Source organism: Podarcis pityusensis (assembly GCF_964106645.2).
Source record: "Podarcis pityusensis genome assembly, chromosome: 12".
Lineage (NCBI taxonomy): Eukaryota > Metazoa > Chordata > Lepidosauria > Squamata > Lacertidae > Podarcis > Podarcis pityusensis.
The window spans coordinates 14,178,988-14,202,805 of NC_138037.1; the positions used below are offsets into that span (position 1 = coordinate 14,178,988).

Sequence of the window (23,818 nt, forward strand, 5' to 3'; positions counted from 1 at the left end):
GGATTCCTCGCAAGAAAAGGGAAAAGTTGACAGCTATGTATATAGACTGAAAGAAAAAAGTGGCCTATAAGGTTTAGAAACAACCCAAATAATTTTACGTTGCACGTGCACATAGGTCCCCCCTTCTTTTTTCTATACATGCTACTTCTTGATATGCAAGGGTCAGTCACTGATAGTTCTTGCTGCTTTATTTTCAGGGGTTCACGAATGTCACGAGTACGTTAAAAGTTTGTGATCCTGCTGAAATTTTGCTGTACTCTTATTTTTTAAAGAATCGTGTTAAGTTCAAATGGGCACTGTAACTGCTTTAACTGAGAAGGCAGTGTTATCAGAATCAAAGCAATGGGTTGTATAGGGGATTGCAGTTTGCATGCTGCTGCCATGCAAACTTTATAATGTCTGTGAAGGGAAGGAGCCCTTAAAATTATCCAAAACAGGAAAGAGGGGTCAGCCACTTCTAAAGTAAAAAAGGGAAACACAAACTCCAGCTTAATTTGGCTCAAGTTGCTGTTAAAATTGGTTTTTTTTTTCTAGAGCAATCTTTGTCGGCTGTAACAAGCTATTCCCATCTAGGCAAACTTAATATTAAAGGGAACTTAGCACTTGAGAGACACAACGTACAACAGAAATGGGGCTGAGAAAGCTATTGGCAGGATGTGGGCTTATGAGCACCTTTCTCACCAGATGTCAAAGAGAACAACAACTACCAGGCTTTTAGAAGACATCTGAAGGCAGCCCTGTTTCGGGAAGCTTTTAATGTTTGATGTATTATAGTATTTTAATATTCTTTTGGAAGCCGCCCAGAGTGGCCGGGGAAGCCCAGCCAGATGGGCGGGGTATAAATAATAAATTATTATTATTATTATTATTTCTCCCATGTGTGAAATTTCCTCAGCACCATATCCAAGGAGCCCTGGCATTACATGTGACTGTCACTACCCTGGATGAAAGAAGAAACATATTGAATGTGCTTCTAACCAGAACTAAAGCTGGGTTCTCAAAGGAAACTTAGAAGCAAACCCAATTTGGCAAACATCTGACTCAACACCAAATTACGTTGGTATGGAGCTGGAGAATGTACACACAATCCTAAAATGTGATATTCACACCTAATCTCAGTTCCGCTGAAAGCCAGAATAGGGCCAGGGAAGAGATAAGTACCTATCCCTCCCAAGTAAGACTCATCTGCTTATAAAAAATTATAAAATGTTATACCAGGTGCAAGACTGATGAGCTAAAGACTTATAAAATGAATGCAAACATCTAGGATTATTCAGATAGGAATAAAAGGACTCGAGGCCATTATTTATATGCCACCCGTCTGACTGGTTCCCCCAGTCACTCTGGGGGAAACACAATAAACATCAAGCATTAAAGACTTCCCTATACAGGGCTGCCTTCCAATGTCTTCTAAAAGTCATATAGTTGTTTATCTGTTTGACATCTGATAGGAGGGCATTCTACAGGGCAGGTGCCACTACCAAGAAGGCCCTCTGCCTGATAGGGTAATAATTACACCAGCCTGGTGGGGACTGACAGAAGAGGGGCAGAAAGTTAAATTTCCACATTGGGAATGGAGTGGGCTTGCCTCCTCGGTTTCCCAGCTGCACCTACAGTTACCAGGTTAGTGCTTAAATATAAGACTAGAATTAGCACACAAAGCACTGGTGAATGATCCCCCAATATAAAGGAGTTTGTGTGTGAATAGGCCATGGGTGTCACAGTGAAAATGTCTGGGCCAACTTACGCCTTTTTTAAAAAAAGTTTTGATTATGTGACTAAGAAATGGTCACAGCATTTCAAACTGCAGCCTATGAATGCATCTACAGGCTTTCTTGGGTTTAGAATCTAAATGTGTTATGTGAGTGTTTACCATCGTACGGAGAAAACAGGTGTTTTGCTTTAAAAGCCCATGAGTTGAAAAGCATGTTAATTTTGACATCAACTGTCAATGCATTATTAGCATTCTAAGCATAGTCTCCAAAACAGAAGTCATTATTTCCGACTGGTAGAAACACTAATACTGCAGGGACTTTTTCTTAGTGACAAAAGGCCATTGGGGAATACGCTCCCTTCATCCTGCAGAACAGAACACAAAATTTACCATGTAACTTGGGGAACACACAACTTTCTGTTTCATTGTGCAACTTGAACCAAATCTAGGAGATTCCAGGCCCTCGCGTACAACACACCACAAAACTTGCACTTAATTTTCCAAAGCATCACAAAAGAGGTTGGCTCTCAAAATCCACGACAGTTTCATTTCGCTGCAAGCAAACGTCTGCATTTCTTCTAAAGTACCCACGGAGATTAACGAATAAACATGCTGATCTTTGAAAAGGCTAGTTTCAAATGAACAAAACATACCTAACAAACCGAGCTGATAAAACAGTTTGGAAATGCAGTAAGTATAACAACACTGCACACTTTAAAAAAGAAAGCCATGCGTGTGAAGGAAAACTGCATGCTTCCACCATTCCACTATTAGGGTTAAGTGGGTTTAGTTGCACCAATCCACTCTGGCGGGTTAAAAAAAACAAAAGAGAGAGAATGTATAATACACATATAACACCCGAGAACTCACAAATAGTGTTCTATAGAGTGAGGTAGTATTTTCACAAAAGACTAGTCCCGATGCTCTCCTCTCTTTTAAGTATCCACACCCAAAGTTTCCTTCGTAGATACTCTTTAGGAAGATGGAAATGGAAGAAGAAAGCAGAGGGTTGTGGCAGCATGAATGCACAAGCAGCTTTACCATTAGCACAGTTAAGGAAAACAGTCAAAGGTGTCTGAAATTACAAACTGGCACCCACCAAAGGTACATGTGTCATCATTTTTGCCATTTGTTGGTCTCACCTCATTAACACAGCAAAGTACCAGTAACTCTCCCCACCCCCAAATTGTTTGCATGCTTCCATTTACAGTACCACTTGAGCAAATCATAGGACCTTTTACTTACGCAGCCTTCTGCAAACGTGTTTAATCATAATCCCAAACTGGCCCAATATCCGGCAACCATGTATTAATAAAATTAATAGGGTAGAAGGAGAATCCCTATACCATCTATCATCATCAAATCACTGTTTTGAAGCGTTTTTGTTTTTTTTAAAAAAGGTGTAGGTGTGACTAAATCATTGAACAGATCCAAGTTCTATGTGGGCAAGAGAGAGGCTTCAATCTCTTCCAACAAAACTTTGAACACCTTTGTCAGATTACCATAACCCTCTATGACAGGGATAGGAAACCTGTGATCCTTCCAAAGGGGGCTGGGGCCAATGGCAGCTGGATTCCAGCAACATCTGGATAGGTAGGTTCCTCATCCTTTCTCTATGGCTACACTCTTTGCTCAAGAGCTGTCCCCCTACCCTGATTTTACCTTACACGTTACTGATAGAGGAGACCCTTGAATGGTAAATTTGCAGGTAATACCACTTCCCCTACTACTTAAACAAGTAGCACACCATCAAGTAAACTTCAATTATGCTATGAGATCCTGTAAAGTCATATGCACTACCCACCCACTTACTTATTAATATACATTGAACATCATGTCCCAATGGATTAGTTTATTTAAAAGTTTCAAGTTTCTCCATGTAAAACTAAAAACTAAAAAAAATCCTTTAAACCTGTAATGGAAAGGAAATAGAAAAACGTGACCACATTTTATTTTTTTTATAAAGACATTACACAACACTTTCCCAATCCCGGTCCCCCAAACACACCAGGAAAACCACCGCCAGCATTTTAGATTGAAACAAGTTACTTCTTTGGGTATCAATGATTGCAGAAAACTAAAATATTAGTGTAAAGATTGCACCCGGCAACCTTAATAACAGCACAGAAAATGTGTCGTTGAGAAAATTAACCTTTAAACATACTGATGCATAGCACTGTTTCAAGTGTAAGAAGCAAGTACTCCAAGACCAATATCCATTTCTTACTTTGTCTTTAAAATATCACCAGAGATTAGCAAATCTGGGCCATTCCAGAATTCACTTCTGAAATTTGGTCTGCATGGTAGAAAACAGGGAGCAGGCAGACTCAAGGTCCTTAATAAGTTTGCCATCTCTTCAAAAGGCAGATATGAATGGAGTCAAGAAGGAGCAGTCTCTAGGTAAAGGTAAAGGGACCCCTGACCATTAGGTCCAGTCGTGACCGACTCTGGGGTTGCGGTGCTCATCTTGCTTTATTGGCCGAGGGAGCCGGCGTCCAGCTTCCTGGTCATGTGGCCAGCATGACTAAGCCGCTTCTGGTGAACCAGAGCAGCGCACGGAAACACCGTTTACCTTCCCGCCGGAGCGGTACCTATTCATCTACTTGCACTTTTGATGTGCTTTCGAACTGCTAGGTTGGCAGGAGCTGGGACCGAGCAACGGGAGCTCACCCCATTGCAGGGATTTGAACCGCCAACCTTCTGATCGGCAAGACCTAGGCTCTGTGGTTTAACTCACAGCGCCACCTGCGTCCCCCCTTTAACTCAGCCTAAAAAAATGACCAAGTCTATTACTCATTAACAGAGCAAGGGAACAACCCACAATGGAAGAGCGTCTACTCTTGGGAGAGTAGCAGCTCCCAACTACCCAGCAGAAGTATACAGAAAAATAGCTGAAAGGCAACTGGATCTTGCTGCTCAGCTTCTTCCGCAGAAGATGGCACTGTCTGGTATATGCACAAACCTATCTTTGGGTCTTTGCAGCTTGTGGCTTCCAAGTGAAGCCTCCCTCCTGACAGAAGATACAGGTGAAGCTTGTTTTGGAAATGTTCCTTGAAAATCATCACTCCTTAAGAGCAGCACTATGGGCTCATTTTTAAAAAAAAGCAATTCCTTGTCTTTGTAATTTCTCTTTTCATTCAGGGTTCCCTTTGTGCCTGAGAAGACCTTGTAAGACATACAGCCTAAATCAGGGAATTCTCTTATAAGGAATAATGGTATTAAGTTACGTACATCAAATGGCTTGCCTTGATCCAAATAAGCATAGGCAAGAGATCTGCACTTGCAGAATTATGGGGTTTTTTGTTCTGAAGCAAGTAGAGCCTATACTACTGTATAGGAGCTGCTATTTGGAAGAAGTAAACAAAAGCTTTGTTTTATGTGCATTCTCCCATGTTCACAAAACGGTGGCCAACTCCAAACAATGCCATCATAAAACAAGGAGTATAATCCTACATATGCTCGCTCAGCTACAGCCTGGGTCTCTGATTTTTTTTTTTGCTCCGTGATTCAAAAGATCTTCCATTCACAGAAGCAGAGTTTCACTCAGCACAACTCTCCTCCTATTCATGGAACAAAAGTCAGGACCCAAACCAACCAGTCTTACTATGCATACCTAAGACTGCAGCCCTAACCATAGAAAAACACAGATATAAGCCCCCAAAGTATCCATTCTTGAATCCAAGTGAATATACTTCTATTGGGCTTGGCACACTTTTCATAGGACTGCTCGTGCGTTTTCTTTCAAGGCTACAAGTTTAATCAAAATCTTTTATAAGTTCAGAAAATGCAATTGGTAGACCAGTGTCGCAAACAGACTCAATCGCAATGTGTGTTTACTATAAAAAGATGCTAATGTTGCAGAATGCAGATGAAAATGTAATTAAAAACATGGCATAATGTGAGTTAGTGAGGCAAAGTGGCTTAGTGATAAGCAATGTGTGACAGAATAAAAAATGGGAATCACTTGAAGAGAAATACCATTACCGCAAAGAGACTTACTGGCAGATTTCTTGCGGAATCCAAATAGAGAATAAGCAATGCTGACGACAGGCCATCATTGGCTTGATCTTTATCAGCTCGAATGCTTTTTAGAACCTAATGTAAGAGAGGCATAATTTAAAAGAAATGTTCAAGTTAATTACCATATTTTCCCATGTATAAGACTAGGTTTGTTTCCTAAAAAATAATGTCCAAAGTTGGGGGCATCTTATACACCGATAGATCTCCCCCCATTTTCTTAAATCTGAGGGGCGTCGGATAGGGGCGTCTTATAGGGGGCGTCTTATAGACAGGAAAATATGGTATATTGCGGGGGGGGGGGGGGCTCTGTTGGAATGCCATGGTAAGACATGCACAAGTAACTGTGCGACTCAGAATCACACATGCCTCCATCCACCTCCGACATGGCTGAAGGAGGGTTCAGAAACATTTTTCTTTCTGCTTTCTGCTTTCCCTGAACCAGGGACTGTGTTTAGCATATACTCTGAATCAATTCAAGCCAACTCTAAACCATGGCTTCTGTAGCTGGCTTCTGTATACCATGATCCCAGTCTGGACAAAACAGAAAGCCACAGTTTACGTAAAACAGAAAGTAAAAGCTTCTTAAGTCCTCTTCCTAGCTGCATGGAAGCCTGAGGGTCATTGTGGTTCTTGCACATGCAATAACAAACCATTGTTTATCAAGCAATATGACTTATGTGTGTGTATAGACCCAGGTCTTCGTTCTTATCTATATTGAGAACGCCCTGTTTAAAGCTGCGAGACCATGTATTAAAAAGATAAAACAAAATACCTGATCAAGATTCTCTGCAGTAGGCATCAATGTGAGCCATTCTAGTTTTAAATGCAATCTTCCTTTGGAAACTTCATCCAAAGTAAACCACTGTAGGCAAAGTAAATAAAAGATTGTGAGAGCCAAAGCCATCCACTAATGTGATATTATAGATTCCTGTTTCATGACATACTACTGGTACTTTGTGAAATGGCGCACTGACATAGCATAATGAAACTAACCAATAAAAACAGCTAAGTCAACATGATTCCCATTTATCTTTTACATTCAATCCATGCTCTAACACAACAATAAAAATGACTTCATGTTAAGACATTGTACAAACACTTCCTTACAAAAAACATTTTAACCAATGACTATCAGTGACTTCCACACACTGTGACCATTCATGCCACAATTTGACGTCTTCAGAATGTCTGCCATCATAATAAATTGACACAGAGGAGAGATGGTGTTTCAATGGTTCCACATAAACGGTGTTATAAAAATGTAGAAATCTGCTGCAGAGGGAGGCTGCAATCTTGGAAGAAAGGTCTATCAAATCATTCAACATTTGAATCTGAAGTGTGATTGAGCACCGTAGGCTGACCACCTCAGGGTATGAACCCTGGTACACTTTTTCCACCAAAGAGCAGGTAGAGACTTACCTCATCTAAATGGCGCTCCTTTTCGACCTCAATTAGGTCTATCATTAGACTAGGAGAAAAACACATTAGAATAATATCATTATCTCGTCTGTAAGCTGTATTGTTGGAGGGATCAATGAAGTATTAAAAAGGATAGTGGGTTAATCTAAACATATTTATGCTATCCTTATGATAATTTGTTGTTGTTGTTGCTGTTGTTTATTAAGTTTGTATACCGCCTTTCATCTGAAGATCACAAGACGGTTCACAACATAAAAATACAAAATGAGAACACATAATACAGGCGGGGACCATTTTGCGCAGAGGTTCTGGTCCTTGCCCCCACGCAATCCCTTCCTGGGTCCAAAAGGTTATGTGTCAATTGGACATGCACAAAATGGTCGCAGCCTATAATAAAACAAACCAATGACCCCACTCCCACAAGCACAGTTTAAAGGTCATAGAATGCCAAAGGCCTGGTTATAGAGAAACGTTTTCACCAGGCACCTAAAGTATAGAATGAAGGCACCAGGCGAGCCCCTCTAGGGAGATCATTCCACAAACGGGGAGCTACCACAGAAAAGGCCCGTTCTCGTGTTGCCACCCTCCAGACCTCTCATGGAGAAAGCACACAAAAAAGTGCCTCAGATGATGACTGCAGAGTCTGGGTTGGTTCATATTGGGAGAAGAGGTCCATAAAGAATGAGAACAGCATCTAAGTTCTCATGGGGCAAGAAAGGAATTGGGAAGGATATATAAAGCAAAGGGTGACTGCTTGTTAAGAGCTTTGAAGAAAATTGCCACATTTGCAATTGTTGTGGAAAAGACATAAATTAGGTCCTTGAATTGCGATAACATGGTGTTCTGGGGGAAAACAACAGAGCACGGCTTCCATGAGGGCACATATGAGCTTTTTATGGTTTATTCCTCAGGCAGCTAAAGCCAGATATGTTACAATAGTAAAAGCAATAGAGCATAAGAATTAGGTAGGAACATATTGTTACTTCTAACACTTACAACATTTATTTCTTTTCAGCGTGTAGGTATTTTTAAAACGCCATGCATGCATTATCATGGCATTTTGAAAAGGCAACTGTTCTGTGTATATGCCAATACTGCATTTGGAGATGTTAACTATTTTTCTTCAAGTTCTGCCGAGTTCAGCTTTCCCTCCTCTTTCATTTACAGTTGTACCTCCGGTTACAGATGCTTCAGGTTACAGACTCCACTAACCCAGAAATAGTACCTCGGGTTAAGAACTTTGCTTCAGGATGAGAACAGAAATCGCATGGCGACGGCGCAGCGGCAGCGGGAGGCCCCATTAGCTAAAGTGGCACCTCAGGTTAAGAACAGTTTCAGGTTAAGAATGGACCTCCGGAACAAATTAAGTTCTTAACCCGAGGTACCACCGTATAGAAAGAGGGATTCTGGCAGTGGCACGCAAAGAGAAAACAAGGACTAAAAATTACTTAAAACACAGGAAGCATGGAATTTTATCTGTTAACATTCAAATCAGAAGAAAGTACAAAAACAACTATTTTTTGCCAATATCATAAATGTATCTTGCTTGGCATTTACCTTCCCAGGAAGTCATCCTTGTCTGGGTCTTCATCAAAGAGCTCAATCTCCAATTCCTGTCCTGGGTGCTCATACACTAAGGCCTGCAAATAAAGTAGTGAATAAGGTAACCTATTCAGCACAAATATCTGACATGGCTTTTAATGTGTCTACATTATACAAAATACCTATCACTACAAAATTATGTATAAGTAGAGAAATGAAGGATACACACAGGTCTGATTACAAGGATGCTGATAAACCAATAGGATTTATTACTACCATATAGATAAAAATGAATAACAAAAGAAAACTCTTTTACATCCTCACCTTTTTAGAATGCATTTTTTTTTTCCAAAGTTTGACTTCCAAACAAAGTGGCTTAGCAACACCACCCAGAAATTAACTCTTGTGAACGGGTTGTATTTAAGTTTTTCTCAGAGTAGAGCCACTGAATTTAATGGTGCTAAGTTAGTCTTGTCTATTATTAATATTACTATCATCATTGTTCACACGGCACCAAACTATGGCTTGGCATTATAAATGAACTAATCTGTTGTGCAGACAGCTGCAGTAGTCCATGTATCAGCAGCAGAAAAGACACAAAAGGTGATTATCTCTCCATGTAAGAAAGATGTATACGGAATTAGCCCTCAAAGGCTCTATTTTAATGCCGTTTTAAACTTTGTACCTCATAAACTTCGTTCCACTTTGGGTTGAGATTTTCTTTGATGACTTTGCTTTGGAAAATTTGATTACCCACACGAATGATTCCGTACGGGTCAGACTTCCCTTTAACAATTCCCTTTAGGTAAGTATCTTTTCCCTCAAGATCCTGAGCTTCAATGAAGTGTATCCTTAGTACACCCTGTCAAGATGCAAGAAATAGTTACCCATCATATAGTTTTCAACAATAAAGTATCAACACAAATTCTTTCCACTGCAGGATGACTGACCATCAACTTGACTGGATCAATCCTTATCAGTCCCTGGTCACAGGATTGCTCTAGGTTACCTGCATAGTACCGCAAGTCTACATAGTAGATTCTATTCTAAACGCATGCATCTATGACTGGATGGTATGTTCTGCCAATTTATGACAGAACAGAAAGCAAATTCATTATTATTTTGGATTATATTTCTTTAATCTAGATTTGGAGCCCAGTGCATGGAATAGCAGTACTAGATTCCAAAGATTTGTTAAAGCCAGTTTTTTTTCCCCCTGGGGAAACGCAGAGGGATGCATACCTCTAAACATTTTGTGAATCTAAGTTTGGCCTCACTGAGGGGCAGTATTTCAACATGATTAGGAAAATGAGAGTACCTCTAAAAAACATTAAGAAAAAAAGCACTGGTTAAAGCTAAGCAGGTACAGACTTGATCAGTCACCTGGTCTGCACTCAGTCTCAAGATTTAAGTATCTGTGAAAAACTGCCTGCTCCTGTTAGTTTCTCTGGTTATCCAGAACATTCCAGAAGTACCGCAATTTTGATCTATTTTTCCCACATATGAACTTTTGATATTGCTGCATTAGATTTTGTACTGCTTCATCATTTCAGAATTTTACCCAAAATAAGCATTAAGTTATACAAATGGAGAAACCTGAGGTATGGAAACAAAGAGTCATTAAAATATTTTTGTTCAAATATTGTCCATGACAGGGAAGGAAATTCCTAGCTTCACCTTGGAAGGCTAAACCCATCTGAAGTTACTGTCATATGCCCAGCATCCAGATTTTTAGGGTCTTCACAAATAGTGTTTATCAAACTTTCGCAAATCATAATGGTTCTGCAAAGGTTACTCAAATGATACTGAGTTCACACTGTATTCTTTTATAATTTTATGCTAAAATTCTTACCTTTGGTATGGGGAAGCGCAACTGAGCAATCTGTACCTCACTGACGAGAGGAACAGTGATCCTGTTTGGAAGCACCAGGTAATTGGATATGATGTCTGATATTATAGTGTCTGATAAACCGCTATTGGGAAGAAAACGTAAGAGAAGTTATTTTAAGACATCTTGCCTTAGTTGCACTTTTGACACACTATCACCATTTAAACAGTTATTACATTTGCTGAAGCCACAGTTATTTATGCTTCTGTTAACATTGCAGGGTAAGGAATTTCAACTCCGGACAGTAAATAAATTTCAGGCAAACTGCCAACACAATTTCTCTTCCAACATTTCTTCATCTTCTAATTAAAAAGCGACAACCAGATTTATAGAGCATACAGCAAATCTAGCTAAATATGCAGGCTGCAGAAATATTTGTTCAGCCCCATTTACACGTTGGTTAAAATTCTGGGCTAGTTCCGTGGGCTTCTCAAAATTCTTGGATTTTCCCTTTCATCTACATTCAGTTTTGTAAGAAAGGGTATATATAGGACTGACCCAAATAGCAAGATCATATGACCTGATTGGCTGGAGTCATTTCAGTTAGGACTCCTGGCTTTTTGTTTTGTTTTAATGAAGTCTGGAGGAAATATATCTATCTATCTATCTATCTATCTATCTATCTATCTCCATGTTGAGTGGTAGTAGAACTCCTTCTACAAATTATCATTTCACCTTGAACCATTTCCATAAGTGAAATTTGACAGACCAAGTGCTATTTGCTTTCAGTGTCTATGCCAGATTTTGTTCAGTCTTTGACCAAGACACTCTACATAAGACCCCATCCCTCATCCCAAGACACCCTTCTAGTGGTCTACCTCCTCACACAATAAGGTACAAAGGCTCTTGTCAATGGGATCGCTGCTTTGAATTAGTTCCCACAACAACTGCCTTGACACCAGCCCTGCTTCCTTGGGTCAGAGAGTGCTATACATTTGAATTTACTACACTTGCATTATCATCAGTCTTGCCCTAGATGTACCGTATTAACTCAAGTCTAATGCGCCATCGAATCTAACGCGCACCTCAGTTTTCAGAACCTTGGAAACAAAAAAGATATTGCTGGCAAATGCAGATGTGCCATCGAATCTAATACGCACCTCAATTTTTGCAACCTAATTTGGCCAAAAGAGGTGAGCATTAGATTCAAGTAAATACGGTACATAAGATTCATCCACCACTTAGAGAGCCTACAATGATACCTTCAATGGCCACAAGATGGAAACAGTAGCTCAGAATAAGGGGCAGGAATAAGAGGCTTTGTATAAACATTATTCATTCTTCTCCGAGTTGCCTTAATTATTTACTATAAAATACCGTTGAATAGAAAATAAGGCCCACTACTCCAAGTTATTGTTTCATACATCATATATTGATGAAACTGACGTTAGCTTAAAGTAATCAACATACAAAAGTCAATTACTTTGCTTTTCTAAGGAGTAGCTTACTCAAATGAAACAGCACATGACATGCACCACTAAGGTGACTGAACTTGGAGCTTGTGAGCATGTGGAAGCCACACAGTAACAAACTGATTCAAACTCAAAGAATCACAGTAATGTAGAGCTGGAAGGGACACTGAGGGTCATCTAGTCCAACCCCCTGCAATGCAGGAATCTTTTGCCCAACGTCGGGCTCAAACTCACAACCCTGAGATTAAGAGTCTCATGCTCTGAGACTGAGTTATCTCAGGTCACACAGTTTGCTATGTCAGTGCAAACACCACCAGGGAGGAAGTCAAAGCAGCTTCCAGAAGTACATCAGCCTTAAGGTATCAGCACATACGTGGACATTTGTTAGGCTTCTTCTGTAATAATTTTCTGGGAGGGCAGGCAGATGCTATGGGAAGTCTACGCATGGCAGATTAGGTACTAATGTTGCACACCGCCCACTCTGTTCAGGAATCAGAATTTTTCAGAACATCAGCATAAAATATTACAACCAGTCTACAGTACTGCAGCAGGCAGGCAGGCAAACAGTGGAAAAGAGTCAACAGTGGGAAATGGCCATGCTTTTCATCATCCAACCAGTTTATATAGCCATTTTTCAAAACTATTAAGTGTACAGAGAAGCTAAATGCCAGATAAGGGAAAGAAAAGAGAATGTGTGAGTCTCATGTGGCATTATTAAATGATGGTGAAAACAGTAGATTGAGGCTAAATAGATTGGAGGAGCATATTCTCTCTGTGAAAACAACTGATAGGTGTGCAATCCTCATAATGTTTCATCTAGCCTTGCAGCTAGAGCTCTTCAGAACTTAGACTTTCACATTTTTACTGCGGTATCCAAGAAAACATTTGAGCCCTATTGATATCAGTACAGATCAAATGAACACCACGGTGTTTAAATTTTATATGAGGAGGGAAGCTAGTTTGCAGCACTGCGTTTGGAAGTTTTGCAAACAAAAAACACTTTACTCAAAGGAACAGAAGTAGAATGCAGCCATACCACCTTTACACTTGGATTCATTGATATCATACAAAGTCATTAGCCCATTTATATTTTCTCTCTCTCTACTAGGAAGTTATACAATATTTTATAGCTTTGAGCCAATGGTCAATTTAAAAACATTTTAAAAGGCTTTCAACAAGTCAGCCAGCACTTTCGTTTTAAAAATGTAAAAAAGAAATGAAGAAAATCTTTAAATACAATGGGGGGGGGGGGACAGAAGCCTTCCTGCTGGTAATAATTGATACAGATATATCTAAAGATGAGAAAAAATTATTTTTGTATGCCGTGGCAGCAGCTAGAACCCTGATCACAAAAAAACTGGAAAAAAGAGACAATTCCAACCAAAAAAGAGTGGCAAGGCAAACTATTTAGTTATGTTGAATTAGCAAGGATGACAGATGCGATCAGGGGCCACAGCAAGGAAAAATTTCAAAAAGATTGGGAAAAATACAATGAATATTTGAAAAAGCAATGCCCACATATTACTGTTTGTACTTGTTTTAATTAACTTCTGCAAATTGATATATGATTAGAAAAATGATAATTAAAAAGAATTACAAAGAGAGAAAATAAGTAGACAAATGCAAACAGATTACTAAGGTTGATATCAGACCCAAATAGAGGATGAAGGAAGTCAACAAAGAAAATGGATATGAAATTTGGTTACATATATCACTTATTTTGAGATATGTGTTTATTTTAATAATTATTTCCTTTTTCTTTTTGTTAACATTGTTTTTTGTTTTGTGTATTAACATCTTTTTATTATAATTTTTTCACTTTTTGATGTTTAATTGTTATATGTTTGTATGTCAAGTTTATCTGTCAGAATACAAATAAAAAAAATTAACTTAAAAAAACGTAAAAAAAGAAAACAAAAAAAGTTTTCCACATAGGTCAATTACTCTGGATTTGTGGGTATTCAAGGTAGTTAGTCACTTCCTAAAAATGAGTTGATATGAATGATCCCAGTGTGACTGTGAAATAAAGATTTCCAGGGGTCGGAGGGATGGAATCAATATCCAACCAGGGAGTTGGCAGGCTCTCACAAAAGCCAGCTATGCTTTAGTGCAGGGGTAGGCAATCTAAGGCCCGGGGGCCGGATGCGGCCCAATCGCCTTCTAAATCCAGCCCGCGAATGGTCCAGGAATCAGCACGTTTTTGCATGAGTAGAATGTGTCCTTTTATTTAAAATGCATCTCTGGGTTATTTGTGGGGCACAGGAATTCGTTCATTTCCCCCTCCCCCAAATATAGTCCGGCCCACCACATGGTCTGAGGGACGGTGGACCGGTCCACAGCTGGAAAAGGTTGCTGACCCCTGCTTTAGAGCGAGGATCTGCTGACTCAAGAGCACCATTCTGCCACAACACAGTGAGTAATTATGCAAACACCTCTGCAGGTGCTAGCAGATGCTTAGTGCACATCATTAAATGAACAGCAGGACAAACTGGGGCACCAACATGCCCAACCAGTGGAAATGGCCACATGACTGCAAGTTATAATTAGAGTCTGCGATGAACTTTTGCCCTAAGTTTTTTTTTAGGAAACCTACATTTTGCAACCCCACCCCAATTAATTTCGTCAAGAGGCAAGCAAAAGATAAAGGCAAAAAAAGCTGGCATAGTCTCTCTCTCTCTCTCTCTCAAAAGTACTGTAATAAAGCAACCTTAAGAATTTCTTACTGCATTTGGAGACAGCAATAAGAAACAAAGATACTCAGTTATGCCTGAAAGTTTTAGAGAGAAGCTTGTCACAAGAAGCTTGTCCCAAATTGAGAGCTCAAGAAAGAGAGAGAAATTAATCAACAGTAAGCATAGGATTTCAGAGTTTACAGTACTGGGTGGAGCTTTACAAGTTAGCCTCAAATATGCACCACCTCAAGTCTGGGACTTCTCTTGACTGCAACAAAAGTAGACTGACTGCATTCTTTCCTTTGAATAGGCAAGCCAAATATAGCTAGAATGCTAGCAGTTTTTTTTCCTGCATAGAAACACCTTGTTTTCTTCCAGATGTTATACTGCTGCAAATTACAAACGATGCTATTCACCAGAAAGCTCACAGCAAAGCAAAGTTAACCTTTGCCACCTATAATTTTGCAACTCTTCTGGCTGGTTTTGGAAGTCAAAACAAACTGTACAAGATGCAGTCTGCAGCTTGCAAAACAGCTAGCTTGGGTCTTTAGGAGCATTTCCAGCTCCCCATATGTACTTTCCTTACCCATGTCTGCAAGCCTTTTCGTGCCGTTCCATTTGCAAATTCTTATCTACTAATCCAGTTTGTCTTTTAAAAAATCATTAAAAAAACTTACATGCATGAACTTTGAAAAAGCTAAAAGCCAGAACATTTGTCAATTCCTCTTCTTCTAAAGTTTTCAAGATATCACTGAGGGCTACGGTTAAGCACTGCCCAATCACAAGGTTTAGATGTAGTATGTTTATCAACTCAGCCTATCACATTGACAGTTTCTCAACAAGTATAGCAGAGACCAGATGGAACACAAACACCTATTTCTTTGGAATTATCTTGTGTAATTATGCACACACACTAAAACACTTATTAAAAAAAAATAGTTTCACATTCAATTTTTGGCTTACTTTAGTCCTGGAATATCCAGAAGATTGGTCAGTCCTGTCCAGTTAATTTCCAAAAGCTGAAGACAGGGGGGAAAACAACAATTTTAAATGTTGCCCAGCACTTAAGAAACAGAACAAAGGGTCATACATTCTGATAGCCGTAAGGATAATAGAATCACAGAATTGTGGAGCTGGACAGGAACACGAAGGTCCTGAAATATTTTCCCCCCAAAGTGGGGCTTGAACCCACAACCCTGCGATTAAGAGTTTCATGCTCTATCAACTGAGCTATCCCAGAGGCTAGATGGCAGGAAGCAATCAGTTTAACACTAATACACATGCAAATTTCAGCCAAAATCTGAAATGAAGGATAGCATTTTTTTCGCCCCTTTGTGAGTACTGTCCAACATCAGGAAGGATACAAGACAAACTATTTATACCTACAGATTAAGAACATCAGAATGACCCTCAGAATAGTTACTTGCATAAAACGTACTAGGCTGCTATTCTAAAAAGCAATTTACTGTAGAAATCATTACCATTAGAAATCAAGCAGGCCAACTCTTAAAAGTGAAGTGTGTTAAGGAATGTAGCTTAACGGCTGCAAAAATAGTTGCTAAACTTATTGCAAGATTACGTAACATTGCACATTAAGAAATAATGCACATTAGTAACATAATGTCGGCTCTAGTTTTCTCTCATTATAAAAGAGGGTATCTTATACTGTAACTGTGGCCTGTTTGCAACTCTCCCTAGCCATTGGCTGCACTACTATGATATCGCAGAACAGACTAAAAGTCATGAGGAAAACAGTCAACTCAACAAAGAGCCAAGCTTCTCACACTTACACCCCCCCCCCCCCCCCCCGCATCTAAGCCTTCTTGGAGAACTTCTGAAATTATTCTTTTAATTGCCATATTTTCCTGTCATGCCCCCTATTTTTGCTGCAACAACCAATTGCCAGTCCACCCTCGGCAATATCCGTGTACAGTGGTACCTCGGGTTAAGTACTTAATTCGTTCCAGAGGTCCGTTCTTAACCTGAAGCACCACTTTAGCTAATGGGGCCTCCTGCTGCCGCTGGGCCGATGGAGCACGATTTTTGTTCTCATCCTGAAGGAAAGTTCTTAACCCGAGATACTATTTCTGGGTTAGCGGGGTCTGTAACCTGAAGCGTATGTAACCTGAAGCGTATGTAACCCGAGGTACCACTGTATAAGACGCCCCCTAATTTTTGACATTATTTTTTAAGGAAAAAAACCTAATCTTATACAGGGAAAAATACAGTATTGATTATACAGAACAATTCATCAGAAAAAGCCTAGAACTTTGGCACGCCTAGGAGAGTCCCCCGCCAACCAACCTCCTTACAGGCAAGGCTGGCTCCACCATTCGAAAGTGTGAGGTGGCTGCCTCAGGCAGCGGATGCTGGAGCAGGCAATGGCAGCCCCCACATCCCAGCCATTTCGGTTTTCCTGAGCCAGTGCCCTGGCAATGCCAATGTGTTGGCTTGCTGCTGGCCTGGCCTGGTTGTTCTCCCGGCAAGTCACAGACAGCACTGCTGAGAAAGGCTCCTGACTGTCTGAGCAAGTGGAGAAGCCGCCAGTCCAGGCCACAACACTTCAGCAAGCAGGCTGCTGCACAAGCACTGCGCTGCTCCTGCAAAGATGCTGGAAGTGCTGCTGCAGCGTTGCAGATGTTGTTGGAGCAGGCAGCAAGCGAGGTGTTAGAATACAGAGGTGTGTTCCACAAGGGGAAATGCGCCAGCCTTGTAGCTGCCAAACTTTTCTTGCCTTCAGCTGCCCGCCTGCCCACCCCACCCCATCTGCCCTGAGCAGCGTGGTTTTGGATTTGACAGTCCTTCAGCCATACATTCCCATTCCTCCACCCCCCATGTGTTTGCTTTTAAATCACGACTGGGAATAATTGCTCAATTCTGCTTCTCTTTTTTGTGGTTTAGTCCCCCCCGCCCTTGGCTCCACATCTAATAAAATTCTTTGTTACTAGCTCGCTGCGAAAGATCACATAGTACTGCCAAAGGACTGCTAGCAAAACGTGGCACTAGCAGGTAAAAAGGATGCCTCAGACTTGCCAAGTGTACCAGTCTGCATTAAACTTTAAACACAGTGGTAGAGATGGTAGGGAGTTTACTTAGAAATCACTCATCTTTGTGCCTTTGTTTTAATCTCCCACTATAGAATTGCATCACTCTTCTACAAGGCTGTCAGTTTTGTTTGTTTTTTGCTAAATGACAATACTCTCTTGCTACAAAGCACCTCTGGCATATGTATAATAATAACAATAACAATAATAACAACAATAATAACATCATTATTTATTTTCCACCCATCTGGCTGGGTTTCCCGAGCCACTCTGGGAGGCTTCCAACAAAAGATTAAAAATACATTAAAACATCAGTAATTAAAAACTTCCCTAAACAGGGCTGCCTTCAGACACATGCCTACACACACGTGTGTGTGTGTGTGCGCGCGCGCATATATACATGCACATACACACACACACACACACACACACACACACACTCATTCAGTATATTGAAACTTCCATGAGAGACGAACCTATTAGAAACAGGAGGTCTCGAACACCCACAGAGATTGGATACAGAAGTTTCAAAAAAGTATTACTTTCAAGTTTTTGGGGTTTTTTAAATGTATTTGTGTCATCTGCTTTAAAAACGTGTTATGTGATCCCAAGAATGAAGGTAAATGATGCAGCAACTTCGTTGAAGCCAAGCAAGTCTGTGTCAATGCCTTGATCAGAGACCACCTGGGAGCCCTATGGATGCTGCCTTGAGTCTCACGGAAGAAATGCAGGATTTAAATGTAATATGCATCAAGCTCTGGTACTGAAGAGACTCATTGCTGTTCCACTGGTTTTTGTTCAGAAGCACTGCACAGCAGACCGTGGCCTCTTTAATATTTTACAGAGGATGCACACAGACATTTTAACAGATTTCTCAAATATAATATACCCAGGCAAGGGCACAGCTAAAATCCGGGGGGGGGGGGTATAGTCAATAAAAGACGTTCAGGTGTTTTAGATTAGATTAATATTGCTTCAAGAGGAAAAACAAAGGTCTACTCCTATAAAAAATAAAAATCTACTCAGGTCAAAATGTCCAAAGCTTCATAGATAAAGCTACCTGACAGAAAAGAGCATGGATTTTTTTTCCTCTGAAAAAAAATAAAAAATAAAATAAAGACTCATAGGGCAGAAGAACCAGTTCAGTGACCCTTTAAAATAATCTTCAAGCAGGTATTTGCAAGAACAAGGCAGAGTTACTGTGCCCCTTTTGATTAGTATGTGTAACATTTTTTGAGAGAAGCAGTGAGGTGAGGGGAGATCATCACAGAATACTTTTTGGGAAGAAAATGTTGCATATGGTGTCATAGGGCTTATACTCTCTAAATATACACCCTGAAGGCTATATACATAGCAAATTCAATGCCGCCACCCCCCCCCCATACAGTGGTACCTCGGGCTACATATGCTTCAGGTTACAGACGCTTCAGGTTACAGACTCCGCAAACCCAAAAATAGTACCTCGGGTTAAGAACTTTGCTTCAGGATGAGAACAGAAATCGTGCGACGGCAGTGCGACGGCAGCACGAGGCCCCATTAGCTAAAGTGGTGCTTCAGGTTAAGAACAGTTTCAGGTTAAGAACGGACCTCCAGAACGAATTAAGTATGTAACCAGAGGTACCACTGTATATGGTTTTGAAGTGGCGGGCAAAAGATACAGATGTTTCCAACTCTTCCCAAGTGTTTCCAGGTTTCTCTTTTCGTATACAGGAATGGTGCTTTCAGCCATCACTAGGGCACAGGAAAGCTTTTATCCTTGCCAGATTATGTAACATTTTCCAAGCATGTGCAGCTTCTTATGACAATGGTGTCTCTCTCTCTCTCTATTACACACACACACACACACACACACACACACACACACACACCTGCCCATATACAGAAAGATGTAAAGGGATTTAGTATAGCCTTTACCTTGCCTTTCTAGTTTTCTATGGAGAGATTATATTTTTGAAGAAGGAGCACTCAGGTCCCTCCCCCCTGTGCAGGCTTAAGACGTTTTCACTTTGAATAAAGGGCTGACATTTTCAGCTACACTCATTCCTATTCACCTCAAACACTAATAAAATACAGTAAGCCCGCAACTTCTGTGAACTGCCCTGATATCTTATGATGAAGGGAGATATATACCGTATTTTCGTTCTATAAGACGCACCAGACCACAAGACACACCTAGGTTTTGGAGGAGGAAAACAAGGGAAAAAAATATTCTGAATCTCAGAAGTCAGAACAGCAATAGGGATCGCTACGCAGTGAAAGCAGCAATCCCTCTTGCTGTTCTGGCTTCTGGGATAGCTGCGCAGCTTGCATTCGCTCCATAAGACACAAACACATTTTCCCTTACTTTTTAGGAAGGAAAAAGTGAGTCTTATAGAGCAAAAAATACGGTAAATCTAATAAAAGTAAAAATAATAAAAACTTAGGTCCATTTAACTTGAACGTATTCAGCTTTACGAGTTTGGCAAAAAAAGGGGGGCAGAAAGGAGCTGTGCATCTGGGAAATGACATCAGCAATCTCATTCACCATTCAATCCAATGTGCATCGGCTATATGCGACTTTGGCTTTAGGTGCGACCTGTAGGACGTAACCCCGGCATGAAAAAGAGGGTGGGAAAGCGTGGGGCCCAGTCTGCCTCACAACAGTGGCACAAACACTCCAGCAGACAGCAAGCCAAGCCCATTCAACCACTCGAACCAGCCTCCGACAGGAAAGAGGAGAATTTGAAGTTTGCAGAAAGCAGGCTCTATTTACTAATATGGACACAGGATTTCTATTTTCTCCTTAAGCTGCCACAGGACTCTCCCTTTCAAACCTTTAATCATGGGGGGGGGGGGAAGCTATCAGAGGAAATTTACCAATTCTTCTCATGCTTGTTCTGCCATTTAAATGTCTTCACAATTAGCTGAACATATATCCTCTCGATAAACATGTAACGGCTACGTTTGCCATCTTCTCTTACTCAAAGAAGATGACTAATTTTTGCAGCCAGTACAAAGTGGGGGCTGTCTGACAAAAATCTCTGTATGGTTCAGAAGGCTTGAGCAAACTCATTAGATAAGTATGTTCAGATTTATTAATTTAGGCTATGTTCCCATATATAGTCATCAAGGCCGGCAACAGATACTGTCTGTGGAGTATGCTGAATTACTGCCAGTTGTTAGTTTGGACTGGAAAATATGAGAAGAAAAAATCCACGACAAGTTGCCAAATAATTCCTCTGTGCTTCTCCTTACGAAAATACTGAAGGAGAAGCTTTTCTTGGCAGCAACCTCTCTCAAGTTTTTTAGATGATGGCAAAATGACAGTAGTAAAATTTTGATCCAACACAAAAAGTTGTTTCAGATTGTCACATAATTCTTTGTGGGCGGGGGGAGAGAGAAAGAGAGACAGCATCATAAAACTAATCCCCCTTAAATTCTACATTTTAAAAACAATGTAGTCTAATTTATTGCAAACTATAAAACTAGGGGTCCACAAAATACTGGCTGGGCTTACTAGGCTGGCCTCTATTTCTTATTTTTTACAAACTCCCACCAACACACATATACAGAGTTATTTGGCACGTGCAAAAGGGCTTGGGTAAGGGCAGCAATTTCTCTCATTCATGCGGCGTGAGGAGAATGAAAGAAACATCTGGAAGCAAGCAAACGGCACTATACTATTAATTATTATTATTATTATTTATTACTTATACCTCGCCCATCTGGCTGAGTTTCCCTAGCCACACTGGTGGCTCCCAATAGAAATTAAAAACACAATAAAACATCAAACATTAAAAACTTCCCTAAACAGGGCTGCCTTCAGATGTCTTCTAAAAGTCAGATAATTGTTTATTTCCTTGACATCTGATGGGAGGGCGTTCTACAAGGTGGGCATCACTACTGAGAAGGCTACAAACTGGTTCCCTGTAACCTCACTTCTCGCAGTGAGGGAACTGCCAGAAGGCCTCGGCTGAACGATGGGGGCGGAGAAACTCCTTCAGGTATGCTGGACCGAGGCCGTTGAGGGCTTGAAAGGTCAGCACCAACACTTTGATTTGTGCTCAGAAAACTTACTGGGAGCCAATGTAGGTCTTTGAGGACCGGTGTTAAGTGGTCTCAGCGGCCATTCCCAGCCACCAGTCTAGCTGCCACATTCTGGATTAGTTGTAGTTTCTGGGTCACTTTCAAAGGTTGCCCCACGTAGAGTGCATTGCAGTAGTCCAAGCGGGAGATAACCAGAGCAATAACTATCTAGAGTTTCTTCCCAGCCCAACCTGTAGATGCTGGGGACTAAACCGAGGACCTTCTGCATGCAAAGCAGGCACCCTACCACTGAGCTATGGACCAGCTCCTTAAGGGCAGAAATGTCTCTACTTCAGAATGTGGGAATCTCCAAAAGCTTGGCTCCATCAGGCACCTTCCACCCCTGAACTACGTAAGCTGTTAATTATAAGAACGAACTGTTTAAGAATTGTTGCCAGAGTTTGATTTCCCTCCATCTTTCCTCCATGCCCCTTTCCCCATGTGTGTTAGGATTAGGAAGAGAAAGAGAGGGAGAGGGGACTAAGACAGAGGACTGTATGTTTTCATTGACTGTATGTAAACCACTCTGGGAACCTTTTTGCCTAAAGTGTGGGGTACAAATTCAAGCAAGCAAAAAAGAACATTTCTATGTCAAGAGCTACATTCCCTAATTCCTCAGAGGCTGTACACTGGAGATGGGCAAGGCTGAAGTCAAAAAGTGGGTAGGGTCAGAATCAGCAGTGCCCCCTTCTCTCTCCCCCACCCAATATTTTTCTCCACCCCCAAACAGGTTACTCGTTTGTTTCATATGGAGAAAAGAAATGGAATACAGTGGAACCTCTGGTTAAGAACTTAATTCGTTCTGGAGGTCCGTTCTTAACCTGAAACTGTTCTTAACCTGAGGTACCACTTTAGCTAATGGGGCCTCCCACTGCCGCTGCCGCACGATTTCTGTTCTCATCCTGAAGCAAAGTTCCTAACCCATGTGGGAGCCATGAAGTCATGGCAAAGGCTTGTAGCGCCACCTGGTGCCTCGCTGACCTCGGTGACCTGCATGTCCGTGCCTTGCAGTGTATTAAGTGCATAGCCTTATATGGAGTTATGTTCCCCCTCTGGGCAGTAATTACCCTATATGGCGATGGGTGGGTTTAAGCCATGACTGGATGTAGGTAACGTGAGACATTGGCAAACGGCCATGCGACAGGAGAGAACAAAGGATAATAAAAGAGACCGGAGAAGAGAGAAGTTCGAAAGGAGCTGCTCATACCATCCTGAAAATATTGCTGGCTCTCTGTGTCTTTATTTTATGCTAAACTGCGCCATTTGTGACGGCTGGCTTCCGTCAAACCCAAGGTACTATTTCTGGGTTAGCGGAGTCTGTAACCTAAAGTGTATGTAACCCAAGGTACCACTGTATAAAAGCTCATATGGGTGAGGGGGAGGAGGGAAAAACCTCAACAGAAGTTCCCCTATTCTAAAACAAGACAGCAACTACATCCCAATAATGCAACTATTACTTATTTAGCACATCCAATACTTCCTTATGCAGCAGTTCATCCCTGGGGCAATGCCCTTTAAATTTATTTAACATGTATTACCCCAGCTGAAACAGTAATCCTTTTTCCAAATAAACCTTGTTTCCACTAACCACAGCAGCAAAGCCGGACAGGATAATTTAACATCTTTATTAGCCACCTGCTTCTTGGGCAGACCAGCTAATCCAATTTAAAAAACAGTGAATTTGCTCCAAGTCGTCTTTTTTTTATGTTAAAAATAACAACTGCAGGTGGTGGCTAGTTTGCAAAGTTTAACCAATGAGGTTATTTCAGTGTCCTATGAACAGAGCTAAAATAAGCATAGAACTAACCAAAGGAAAATAGAAATGTTGCATATTAAACACTGATAGGAAAATGAAATATTCACTTCCACAAATTAAACCCCGAGTTGCAGCTTAAATCCTTGCTCTTTTGCTTCACCGAGGATGACTTCTTACAGCCTCTTTCAATACGATAAATTCTCATGTTTGAATAATTGGGTGTTTTAGGAATAATTGCCTTAGCATGGCGAAATCAAAATTTACTGCATCCTAAGAATTACAAGTT

At 40.8% G+C, this 23,818-nt stretch overlaps 1 protein-coding gene across 4 annotated transcripts in view; it reads right to left on the reverse strand.

Annotated features, from left to right (window-relative positions):
- ESYT2 (extended synaptotagmin 2) overlaps nt 1-23,818 on the reverse strand; it is a 66,077-nt gene that overhangs the window by 16,593 nt on the left and 25,666 nt on the right. For 2 of the 4 annotated variants that reach the window (XM_080974030.1, XM_080974031.1), the window contains exons 7-14: nt 15,631-15,686; nt 10,548-10,668; nt 9,381-9,557; nt 8,711-8,793; nt 7,154-7,202; nt 6,507-6,596; nt 5,714-5,809; nt 2,585-2,686 (exon numbers count right to left, since the gene is read on the reverse strand). In XM_080974030.1, coding sequence (XP_080830156.1) covers nt 2,585-2,686; nt 5,714-5,809; nt 6,507-6,596; nt 7,154-7,202; nt 8,711-8,793; nt 9,381-9,557; nt 10,548-10,668; nt 15,631-15,686 — 774 coding nt within the window. The remainder of the gene's footprint in view (nt 1-2,584; nt 2,687-5,713; nt 5,810-6,506; nt 6,597-7,153; nt 7,203-8,710; nt 8,794-9,380; nt 9,558-10,547; nt 10,669-15,630; nt 15,687-23,818) is intronic. The other 2 variants (XM_080974033.1, XM_080974032.1) reach the window with 1 other exon arrangement.